Source organism: Apteryx rowi, unplaced genomic scaffold (genome assembly GCF_003343035.1).
Source record: "Apteryx rowi isolate R43461 unplaced genomic scaffold, aptRow1 scaffold_0, whole genome shotgun sequence".
Lineage (NCBI taxonomy): Eukaryota > Metazoa > Chordata > Aves > Apterygiformes > Apterygidae > Apteryx > Apteryx rowi.
The window spans coordinates 2,396,457-2,409,157 of NW_020447195.1; the positions used below are offsets into that span (position 1 = coordinate 2,396,457).

General features: G+C 36.1%; 1 protein-coding gene across 11 annotated transcripts in view; it reads left to right on the forward strand.

Moving 5' to 3' along the window:
• Window positions 1–12,701, forward strand: part of STAU1 (staufen double-stranded RNA binding protein 1) — a 48,517-nt gene that overhangs the window by 19,645 nt on the left and 16,171 nt on the right. For 4 of the 11 annotated variants that reach the window (XM_026066087.1, XM_026065999.1, XM_026065917.1 and 1 more), the window contains exons 7-14: window positions 3,086–3,184; window positions 4,518–4,748; window positions 5,333–5,476; window positions 6,305–6,451; window positions 7,318–7,390; window positions 9,499–9,818; window positions 10,546–10,668; window positions 12,250–12,335. In XM_026066087.1, the coding sequence (XP_025921872.1) occupies window positions 3,086–3,184; window positions 4,518–4,748; window positions 5,333–5,476; window positions 6,305–6,451; window positions 7,318–7,390; window positions 9,499–9,818; window positions 10,546–10,668; window positions 12,250–12,335 (1,223 nt within the window). Of the gene's footprint in view, window positions 1–3,085; window positions 3,185–4,517; window positions 4,749–5,332; window positions 5,477–6,304; window positions 6,452–7,317; window positions 7,391–9,498; window positions 9,819–10,545; window positions 10,669–11,088; window positions 11,270–12,249; window positions 12,340–12,362; window positions 12,503–12,701 lie in introns of those variants that run through there. The other 7 variants (XM_026066583.1, XM_026066257.1, XM_026066338.1 and 4 more) reach the window with 7 other exon arrangements.

Below are 12,701 nucleotides of genomic sequence, written 5' to 3' on the forward strand. Positions count from 1 at the left end.
AAGGTTGTACAAGCAGACTTAATCTTGATCATTCATACCTGTGGTTTGACGTTGCCAGTAATATATTCCTTTTTAATGTAGCTGTTTTCATGTAACCTATAAGTAAGCGTGTGTGTGTATATATTTTGTATGAGTACACCTGAACTCTTGTATGTTTAGTCAGAGCCATACTCTATGCATTAGAAGAAATCACTGAATAAAATGATTAGGCTTTAATGGTAAGGAAGACCATTTCCCACACTTTGAGTGGGATTTGCACTCAGCGCAAATCCAGAAGCAAGTGACAAGAGAAACAGATTTTAATAATACATGCTCTCAACCGGGCAAAGCCCTGAGCAACCCGATTTAATTTTAAAGTTGACTCTGCTTTGAGTAGACAGTTGGATTAGGAGACCTCCAAAGGACCCTTCCGACCTAAATTAGTCTGATTCTAAACTGGAGTTAAGACATACAGACAATACAGGGTTACTTTGCACATTCAAAGACAGAGATAACAAAGCATAGGTTTACCTTTCTAGCCCAAGATTTAGATATGAATTCTAACTATTGTCTGAAAACTCTAAAATCAGCATTGCTTCTATGTTGTTGGGTTTTTTTTCCAACTTACCTGTTAAATGTCAGCTGCTCTGTACACCTTTGACATGAAAAAAAGTGATAACCATATTGAAATCAATGTAGTTCTCATCAGCAACTCCATTGGTGTTCAGGTTTTGTTTATAAGCAGTCTTTGGGGAACTGCATGTTGAAACAGTTCCTTGAAAAGCAGGAATCCCTCTTAAAGGAGTATATCACTTCTAAAATTTGTTTGGGATCTTTTTAGGATATCACTTTTGTTTCCTTGTGTGACTCTTTTCACTTGTTAAAAAGTGAACAATTTGAAAGCTAAGAGTAGTAAATGCTCATATTTGTGGTCTCCTTTTGATTTACAGGCATAGATCCCTTGGAGAGTTTAGTCTGTGCACACACGCAAACTATTTTAAAAGCAGAAGGCTTCATAGATCATCTGCCTTTAGGTATGGGGGGAGAGAGAAAGAGGGAGAGTGTGTATGCATATGTGTGATTATCTTTGACTTATAAAATAAACTGATCCAGAACTCGGGTACAGGCAAAATAATTTGCAAAATAGCTATAATCTGTTAATTGGTATTTTGCTATTAAGTTACTCAGATAAATACATTCAAGAATAAATCCCCCTGTTTTAAACCATATGAACAGACTTGGAATATGTCAAGAATATACACCATAGCATAGCAGATAATTTCATAGTATTTCTTCACTAGCATTCTCTTGAAAGGATTTTAAATGGAAGAAATCTAATCTGATAAAGAGAAGACCTGGTTGGTCATTTTAGCAAGGAAAAATATAGGAATTTGTAAATTGTTTTGAAAAACTAGAATCAATCTTAAATTATAAGGAGGGGAAAAATACTTGCAATTAAAGTGATTGTGCTAATGTTTCGAAAGTAAAGGCAATGACAAGCTATTCCTAGAGATTCTGGTGCTAAACTTTCTGTAACACTTAGACCCTAATAAAATAAGCCCTTAAGAGTTCAAATAATTTTTCTGGGTATATGATGCTATTCATTTTGAACGAACCACTTGCATCTGAATAGGTGTTAGAATTGATGATCAAGACTTTTGACTCCTATTTTCAATCTTAATTTTGCCAGATATCATCTGCTAAGGTGTTGGTATATGGTTCCTCTAGAGTAGATTTTGCCTCTACGTTTCTCATGTGCTTTGTAATGCACAGTGTAATGCCTGTGGGAGTGGTGCCATCATGTGGCCTCAGTTTTTGCAGACCTGAAGATTGTGCTATGTACACGTGTAGCTCAGAGTTTGGAGACTGGATGTTGTAGTGATATTAGAAGATCAGACAGATCAGATGTTTTCATTCTAAAAAGAATATTGGGCTGTGTGCGCTCTTCTGAAGCATTTGCGACTCAGACCTGAAATACAAGGCCAATCCATAAGAACAATGTAAAAATCTGATGGGACAGTGTGAAGGAGTGAAAAGCATAGATTAATTCTGTTTATTTGGGAAGAGGTTGCTGTAAGTGGTGGAAGAACAAACTATCATGAAAAACAAATTATTCCTTCATGTTTTGATCTAATTTGTTAGTAACAGAGATTAAGGATGCTTGCTACCATCAAAATGAGTTTTAATCAATGACGCCTCTCTAGCATATTTCTGCTGCTCCAATAAAATATTTAATCATTTTTGTAACCTGATTGCATAATCACTATTGTGGCCTGATATAATCAGTGAAATTATTGCTGTTCATCTTTGTCATTATCTTTCCAATATCACTGCTGGACACTTAGTCTTAAAATGTCTCTGTTGCTGCTACCATGCCTTCTTAGCTCATGTTGTTATCAACATCAGTGAAGATATTTTTGGAATCACAATCAAAATTTTACCTGGTGATACATAAAAGTGCCTGTAGGTAAGCTCCAGCTGGCACTGCTGTCCTCTCAGCAGGTGTAAGACGTCAGAGACGTACACCATTTGATTTAAGGCAAGTTGTTCATAGTACGTTCTTCTTAGGATTGTTCAGAGGAGAAAAATCTGTAGATGAAGCACTTGCAAGGGAGCATGTTGAAAGACAGGAGGGCTATGCCAAGGTCTAATTAGCCATCATTTATTCATATCGGTCCCCTTCTCAGAATCTTTATTTTTCCTGCCCTTTCTCTTATCTGATACTGTCTTAGTGCTTTTGGTACAAATGTCCAATCAGCATATGTAAATGGTATTTCATAAAGGTACTTCCATTTGGAAATCAGTTCATTTAAAACTTCAGTTTACCTTTCTATAAAAAGATTTTAAGCCTATTGGCCCTTATTACACTTATTCTTCATTGTACTGAGCACATGCAAATATAAAGGTTTACTAGCTTTTACACATACACCTTAAATGAGGTACCTAAATTTCAATTCTGTAGTATGTGTGCTGCATTTTTACACGTTCATGTAAAACAGCAGTAAAGGTTAGACTACTTAGAAATTTGAGAGTTCAGTAAACTGGTTGGATGAATAGAATTCAATTTAATAGGATCTTTATTTTAAATAGAGTATGCTTCTTTTAGGTTAACGGAAAAGAACCAGATGATGAAAATCTCAATAAATCTGAAATAAGCCAAGTTTTTGAGATTGCACTTAAAAGGAACTTGCCTGTGAATTTTGAGGTATGTTTATTTTACAAGCTCTAGATTTGTTTTTACTAGAATATTAAGGGTACACAATAATTTAAGTAGCCTCTGTCTCAGATAACCCAAACAACTGACTTTTAACATGCCTTGTTAGTTGTGAATATACTTTTACCTTTGACAGTCACCCTGATTGTCTCAGAATTTATATGGTGAAGTGAAGGAAAAAGGAGAAAAAAAAAAAACTCTTCAAATTCACATACTAAAATCATATTAGAGTGAACAGCTATGCTGTCTGTGCAATCTTTTGTCCAAACTTTTTGAAAAATCAGTATTATAGTCAAGAAACAAAACACAGCTCCACATTAATGATTAGAATATTGGAGTACAGAGTCAAGGCAAATGAGTGCAACTCACTCTGAAAGATTATTTATGGAAGTATTTACTTAACTAAGCACTGATGTGGACTACTTGCAAGTTGCAGAATCTCAAATAGGTTTCTTTTCTTGCCATGAGGTGACCTCATGTGCATCTTACTTTCCTTTCCCTTTGGCCTGGCTGCTTGCTGCCTCTTTGCCCCTCCTTGATCATTTTAGTTACCTTAAATCAATAACTTCCATAGGAGCATCTTTTTTTGTACTAAAATATTAATTTATTGTGTTGCCTCCCTGAGCTGGTGTAGTGATGTTTCATTCAACTATCTGAGTTGTTATAGTAAGAAAGTGCAATTGTGTTTAACTAAATTGCTTCTGAAACTGTTCTATGAAATTCTATATGAAGATTTCAGTTATTGCAGATTAGCATGAGCATCACCAGTAAAAAATATATTGTCACAAAAAAGCCAGTTGTGGGTGGAAGTTCTTAATTCATTCTAACTTTTTGACTCTATTAATATTTTGAAGTATGACGTGTTATGAATGGAGTTAAAGAATAAATCTGTAGGCAGCTGTCCCTTAGATGTCTCCAGAATTCTTGATTTCTGAATTAAAACGCTGGATCCTGAAGAATTGCTTTCCCTGTATTGATCTATTAATGTAACATGAAGCATTTAATGAGGTGATGTTAATTGGGTGGAGGTACACATTCGTGAAATAGAGCAGTTGTATTTTCCTATTGAAAGAGTAAATCAGTAAATTAAATAAGATGGGTTAATGACTAATATGTAAATACTATTTACTGTTTGTTGTATATGAACTTTTTAAAGTATATTTTTATTTGGGTTGGACTATGTTATTAGAGTGAGCATGATTTAGACAATCACTTTGGATTGTGTGAGAATGTACATTCCCTTTACCCATAGTTCTTGAGAGAAGTTTGCTATAAACAATGTGCCCTACCATTTTTAATAAGTGTTTATCACGCTTTCACTCAGTTTTTCCCTCTGAAACAGGTGACCAAGGAAAGTGGTCCTCCCCATATGAAGAGCTTTGTAACCAAGGTGTCAGTTGGAGAATTCATGGGTGAAGGTGAAGGAAAGAGCAAGAAGATCTCTAAGAAAAATGCTGCAATAGCAGTCCTAGAAGAACTGAAGAAATTGCCACCCCTTCCTACAGTTGAGAAAATGAAGCCACGAATCAAAAAGAAAACAAAATCAATAGTGAAGGTAAGAGACTACTTTAACAGATTGAAATCCAACTGTTGTAAAATATCATCAGATGAGAGACATTCCAAAGTCAATTATAAACACTCTTCAAGTGCTAAACATTAATCAGCAGTTTGGTACTACAAATAAAATGATATTTTGCACCCACTCTAAATGGGGTTCCTGCGCCCTTGTTACAGTAGGAAAACAGTGGTTACAGTAAATTCAGGATCAAAGAGAAACCATATAAAAGAATGGGTGGCATATAAAAATCAAGCTCTGACCTTCAAGCCTTAGACTTTACAGTTTGGGGTTTTGAATTATTCTGCTTCTGCAAATTCTGCTGCAAGCCTTACCCTCCTAATATAATCTGATTAAAAACTGTGAAACTCTTACCAGTGGTAGGTTATCTATGGTCAACTATAACAGGAGAGCCAAATAATTTGAACATTTTTCTTTGGCTGTGATGGTGTTTCATTAAGCAGCTTTTGTTTTAGTGTCTCTAATTCCTAGAGATGAATGGGTTTATTGGCACACTGCATTTTGTATATTAAATCAAATATTCACAGAGTGTTGGCTTATTTCCTAAACATTATTCTACTTAGCTGCAAACAAGTCCAGAATATGGTCAAGGAATGAATCCTATTAGCAGACTTGCCCAGATACAGCAGGCCAAGAAAGAGAAGGAACCAGAGTACATGCTCATCACAGAACGTGGTCTTCCAAGGCGCAGGGAATTTGTTATGCAGGTTTGTATGTTAATTTGAGAAATCTAGTTGCTTGGCTTTGTCTTACTTTTTTGGCTATCATAATCAGATTGTCACAATGATATACAAATGTTACAGAATTACAGCTATACTTCTGTGAAATTCGTTAAGAAAATACCCAGTGGGCTCTATTCAAGCAAGATAAGGGTTCAAGAAAGATACAAAAAGAATTGCATAGGACACTGAAAGTTTGTTGTAACTGCCTAATACTTTTAATTAACAGGAATAATAAGTAATAAGTAAGAGATACTGAGCTTCTTGCATTTTTATAAAGTAGGATTCATTAATATAAACATGAAAATCCTTCATTTCCTCCTTCCTCCAAATTTTGTTTTGCTTTACAATGCAGCACTTTCTGCACTCTGCATTGCAAATTCCAATACCATAGCAGTATTTTTGATACTGAATATCTACAAGTCTCTAATAATTAAAGTGCATCCTCCACTCCTCTTTCTGGTTCTGGCCAGGGCAGAAAAGAACTGCTAAGCAGAAATAGTAGTTGTTTCCCTTCCAGTATGTTAAAAAATCTGCTAAACTCATAACTTTAGTTTAGAAAATTTACGTCCACCATGATACCAGTTTTGAGCTGGTGCCAACATGTGATGATGAAATACAGATAATTATGCCATTTCTGTTTGTTCTTGTGCTTGGAAGCCAATGATCAATGATAATAAACAACAGCTTGCTTAGAATAATAATCATTGAACTATTAGGTGAGTCATGCCATATTTGAGACATGGGTCACTAATGAGTGAATCCTAATGCCACTTTTATAAGAATGTATGTGCTTTTTCTTCCTATTTTGTCCAGGTGAAAGTTGGTGTACACACAGCTGAAGGAATGGGCACAAACAAAAAAGTTGCTAAACGCAATGCAGCTGAAAATATGTTGGAACTCCTAGGTTTCAAAGTCCCTCAACCTCAACCTCCAAAGCCAGCATTAAAGACAGAAGAGAAGGTAACATTCTTTAAGTATCTCTACTCTTTGATGTGACAGCAAAAGTTGAGTTGAAATAACAGCAGCTTTGCAAGGCAGTAACAGTATAGCAAATTCATGCTTTCTGTACCAGCCAGCAAACAGTTGTATTGAGGCAACTGTTCTCTAAATAGTAGTGCATTTTGGATATATTATGAATTCAATTTATGCAAGTAAATCAAAGCCTCATCAGAAGACTAAATGAACGTATTTGTTCATCACAGAATAGCTCAGAACCTGTGATAGTTGATGTATTTGATCTTGCAAACTTGCAGACATGTACGTTATATAAGACTTTGTAGTAGCAATAGTTTTATGTAGTGTTATCACTAATTGTAGTCAAAAGTTTAGAATGGATCTCTTTGGGTCACTTAGCAGGGAAAGAGCCTTGCATTCTTTTTCTGTTGATTCAGCAGTTGTCACTGGTGAGTTGAAACAGCAAGACTTTTTAGTTTTCCCCTTGTTTGGTATCTCTTCACCTGTATCCATGCACATTGCCATCAGCAATGTTAATAACTAATGCTAGTTTAATTATGGTTTACGCTAGTTTATTATTCTAGTTTATTATGGTATCTAGTTCTCAATATCTATGTTCTTAGTAGCATTTTGCTAGTCTGTAGGTAAATAATTTTAGTCATTCAGTGAATAAAAATCACTTAACTCATCTTATTCTTGACAGCTATGTAATAGTTGAGGTTTCTTAATAACAAATTCTTTAGTAAAACTTGACTAGTCAGGTCAGCTGCATCTTGAAGACTTTAAAACTTTTTTAAAACAAACAAACAAAAAACTAAAGGATATTGTGTGGTTGTGTTTCACTTTTTTTTTTTTTTTTTTTTTTTTTTTTGACACCAGTGAAGAAACCAGGTGATGGAAGAAAAGTAACCTTCTTTGAGCCAGGTGCTGAAGAGACTTCATCTAGTAAGTGGCCTTTTTGAAAGAAGTATAGCCCTTTTAGGGTATGTACATAAGATATGCTTCTCAGTCCCATCAGCAGTGTCACTTAAAGCATTGTAATGAGCAGAGGTATGCATCTTCCATCCTGCAGACTAAATTCACACCCTGGGAGAGTTTGGTTCACATCCCAAAGTGCTTATTCTTTTCAAGTCATACAGTATTTGGCTTGCTTGACTGCCTGGTCAGAGGAGGAAGGAGATGGCTGAGCCAAAAGGAAATAAAGTGCTAATGGGTCAGCTGAGCAGTTGGTAGAGGTGCAGCTGCTGCTACCTGCAGCTTCCCAGCTTGTCACCTGTATCTGAGGGATTTTTGGACAGGCTTTAATCAGTGTCTAGGGCTTTCTAGGACAAGAGTGAGTGCTTGGGACAGGGTTTGACTCTGGTACAGGGAACAGACTACTTAGATCAGCAGCAAAAATGAATAGGGACAATTTCTGTGGGAAGGAAGCAAGGGGAGGAGAGATCAGCCTTTTGGCTCAGGAGAAAGTTTCTGTGGTACAGGGTGCAAATGAGACTGGCAGCAGATTCCCTGGGAAAAGGGTTGGGGGCTTCTGCTAGCTGGGACTAGTCTTCCAAGTTGGAAGAATGGTTGAGTGCGAGGTGGAAGAATGCCTTAGAGATATGTTTCTCAGCCTGCGGTCTATGGGAGGGTGATGCTGAATTTGCTGAGGCAGAGTTAGCTGTGTTAAATTTGGCTGCATCACCTTACAGATGTCGAGGGAATAACTTATAGTATGTTGAAGACAGTGTTCCTGGGATGAAGATGGGAAAAGGAGTCTGTGCTAATTGAAATTAGTCTTCCTAAAGCAGAGTCGGAGAGGAAAGGAATGGCCTTGTAGTACAGATCAACCTCTTCATCTGTGCTCAGTCTGTAACGACTGAGAGCAAGGAACTGTGCCTGCGTTTATTTCGGACAGTTGATGACTATAGTGGTCTGATCTACAGATGACTGGCTGGAAGAAGAAGAAAGGGCGGGCCAGGGGGAAGGTGATCACCAAGCATACAGAAGTTGGCTTCCTCTAGTGTAAACTGTTGAAAATAGGCTTATGAAAAGTTTGTCTATCACAAAATAATTCTGTTCTGGATAGTATGTTTTAGGTGCTTATGTGTGCATTTTTTAGAATGATGTTTGTTGTTTAAATTATAAATAGATGGGATTGATTTGGTCTTTAGTAACATTTTCCTGTATAAGATCTTAGATAAGCTTCCTGGTGGCTTACCTGAACTTTGCCATCCGTGCTTTGTATCCCTTTTTCTTCCATCTACAGATTTTGGCTTTCATCCTTAGACTTGTAACAGCTCAGTCCTGCTGAACCTCAATTATCTATTCTGCCATAATACTGACTCCTGTTTTTATTCCAGTGGCACTGTCTTCCCCATCTTTCTTAAGCATACCTCTTGAATTTTTCACGACATTTCTGTGTTACGTGAGTTCCCTGTAAAAATGCTATTGCTATCCCTCTTAAATCTAACTTATGCCACAATGTCAATAAATTGCTATCAGCTGCTAGTGGTTAGATATTTGGTGTAAATAGTGACTCCTGCTTACTTCATACTGTGCTGGTTTTGCATTTAATCTTACCTACCTGCTCTCTTGTCACAATATACAGTATAAACTTTGTGGACATAAACTTTGTGGACTATCTTGTCACTGTCTTTACAATATTTAACAGTGGCTCTGACCATTTTATGGTGTCATTATTTGCTTCTACAGTTTAAATGATGAAATAAAAGATTTTGAAACCAAAAGATACATCTAGAATGTGGTGCAACAGTCTGAGATGTCTGTAAGCTTGACTAACCTGGAGAAATTGCTCCTGGAGGTAAATGTGCTCCTTTGGCAGAAGCAGGTGTTACACTGAATAATTTATTCAGTAAGCAAACTCTGTCTTGATGGTGCTGAATCTCTGACCCAGTAAAGGTGAATCAAGTTCACTCAGTTTGTGTTTCAAAAGTAATTTGAAAGAGATTATTTTTATTTCAAAAGCAGCTGCACTTCATATGCTTTTATGTGCCTGCAGAAGGCCTCATAGAAATAGCTAGTATCTGTTTAATCTGTACTTCTCTCTCCAGGTAATAAAGACGATGAGTTTAGGATGCCTTATCTCAGCCATCAGCAGCTTCCCGCTGGAATTCTTCCCATGGTCCCTGAGGTTGCACAAGCTGTAGGAGCCAATCAAGGACACCACACCAAAGAGTTCAATAGGGCAGCCCCAAATCCTGCCAAGGCTACAGTAACAGCAATGATCGCTAGAGAGCTATTGTATGGTGGTACTTCTCCTACTGCTGAGACCATATTGAAAAATAACAACTCATCAGGCCACGTACCCCACGGACCACTTACTAGGCCCTCTGAGCAGCTGGACTATCTTTCCAATGTTCAGGGAATCCAGGTAAATGTTCAGCTTTGCAAGAGTTCTTCCAAGGCCTGCTGTTTGTTTTAAAGCTTTTTAGTTCTGCTGTTGACTGATTTATTCTGAGGCTGTTAAGGTGAACTTCATGTAAACATTTCATTTCACCTAGGAAGCATACTGAAATTTACAGTTTTTTATTAAATATTCAAATATGCATATCTGTACTACATCCTCAGCCTTAATTCAGTGCTACTCTGAAGTCTATTTGAAGAATGAAATTGAAAGTGCCATTTTTCTGAGTATTTTCATGATGTGGGAATGTAATGTGAACTCAAACTTGGCTGATCTGAATTCAGTTCTTTGAAAAATCTTTGGTACATTAATATTTGCTGTAAATTGTACATTTTGTGTATAGTCCTTTTAATCAAAATTGCATTTCAGTTACTATATTAATACATTAAAGGAGCTCCATGGATAATAGTAGCATAATAGGAAAAATTTTAAATGCAGGTAGCTATAATCAGAATACAGCTTGCAGCAGCAATTGTTTTTATATAGCAGTTTTTATTCAGAAAGCTTACAAAGCTCTCATGATTACTCAAACTATTGCAAGTGAAATCAGGCTTCAAAGTATATAGTTCTACTGGTTAACAGAGAGAACAAGTGTAAATAGGATTTTGGCTAAATGTATGGGCAGAAAATGTCTAGCAATTGTGATTTACTTCCTTCATTAACTGAAAAGAACTAAATTATTTTCTTTTCTCAGGTTGAATACAAAGACTTTCCAAAAAATAACAAGAATGAGTTTGTATCTCTTATAAACTGTTCCTCTCAGCCACCACTGATCAGCCATGGAATTGGAAAGGATGTAGAATCTTGCCATGATATGGTATGATGAATATTGCTGAAATGCTTTCTCTTTGGACTTCTGTGAGCTAAGGGGTGCAGCTGATAGACCAAGATGTCATATTACAGCTGAATAGCAATGAATTAAATGCTGTACAATTTTTTGGCTAATTTTTGTCTAATATATTACAAGTTGCTGAAATAACTGAGGAATAATACTAGCATCTAATACTGTGTAGCTGTAGACATAACCTTTAAAATGCTTAATATATGCTCACAATTTTGGCCTACACAAAATGCATTTGCTTTATCTTGCTATTAGTTGCATGAGCACTTAGTAAACAGTATATATAAAAATGAGCTTTTAAAATATAAGAACTTGTCACAGTTTTTTTTTTTTTTTTTTTAATGGAATGGGCTGATATCTCACTAGGAACTGTAATACTCTTGTTCACGTTACCAGACTTTCTACTGGAATGGAATCCAGAATGAAAGAAATGCAGTTCACCATTAGATAGCAGGAGACACTGTAAATCTGTTAAACTCCCTTTATAAAGAAGATCTTTTATTAACAGTAGCTGAAATATTTCTTTGTGAAAGAATGAATCTTCTAGACTGTAAACTGTAAGGGACTTTGTCTTCAGGTCAGTCTATAAAATACCTTGCATATTGTTGGCAATATGTACACAGTCTGCTACAATTTGAAAAGTATTTAGTTCTTTTGGTATCCAGTGGTGAGCTATGTAGTGACAGCAAACTAGTTAAAATAATAGTTTGTAATATGTAAATGCACTTATAAAAACACTGTTTTATTAAGTTTTATATTAAATTTTTTTGCAGTAATCTTATAATGCTTATATTTTGATAGAGATTTCTTTGATCCAACTTTGTCACTTAATTCTGACATTTTCATACCCATCTCTACATCCTGTTGTAAAGAGCTCCTGTAAGACTAAGCACACAAGTCAGTGTAATAGATGAAGGGAAAAGGACTGCTACTTGGCAGGTTAAACATTGCAACTGGGCCTGTATGAGAACCTTCCTCTGTTCGGATGTTCAGCTTTCACTAATGCATGTGTCATAACTAATCAGGGATATTCTAAAAGGTGAACCTGGAACTGATCAGAATAAAATTGAAATATCTTTTCACTTTTCCCAAGGGATGGCTTACATTAGCATTAGCCATGTCATATTGACAAAATTACTCTTTTAAATAGTCACACACGCCCCTTCTACGTTTAATTTTGGATTCTCGTGTAACTTGTTTCCTTTTTCTGCAAAGGACTTTTTGGTTCTGTTTATTTTAATGTTCTTTACCTAATCTCCCTATGGTTTGAGCCATTACTAATTCAGCGTCTTTTTCCATGTTACTAAAAGTACTGCAGGGTTAATTTTTTCCCATTGCTAAAACAAAAGCAATGGGAACCCCCTAGCCACAGCACCATTCTAGAGTTTAATGTAACAAGATGAAATTTTACAATTTTTTTCACCAGAATTACACATCTTAATAAATATATTACCAAAATTAGAATGTTTACTCTTTCAAGTGAATTTTAGTTCTGCTTTCACTAAATAAATTATACAGATACAAGTTGGATTACTGAATCCTGTCTCTTTTCTTTAGGCTGCGTTGAACATTTTAAAGTTGCTGTCTGAGCTGGACCAACAAACCACAGAGATGCCAAGAACAGGAAATGGACCAATGTCTGTGTGAGTGAAAAGTGAAAAGCAGTTGGTTGTGACACATTGACTTTCCCTTGCATTAATGGAAAGCTGTGACCCTATGATGTGTTAAAAACAAACAAAATGTGAGGGCTTTTCTTTACCAGAAAACTTAAAATACCAAGGGCTGTTATCTTCTTGGGAAGGCCAAGAGGGTAGGTTTTATGATCAACTTGTAATTTTCATGTGTCAACTTTAAGTTACTAGGCTCAATGCAGGGGCAAGTGGATAAAATGTACTGGCTGTGATATACACCGTTCTGATTAGGTGATGCCTCTGCTTAAACTAGTTATACATATTTGTAAATAGTGTGACTTTTTTCAGGGTGCTGAAGTGTTACAGCTGCACCTCTTT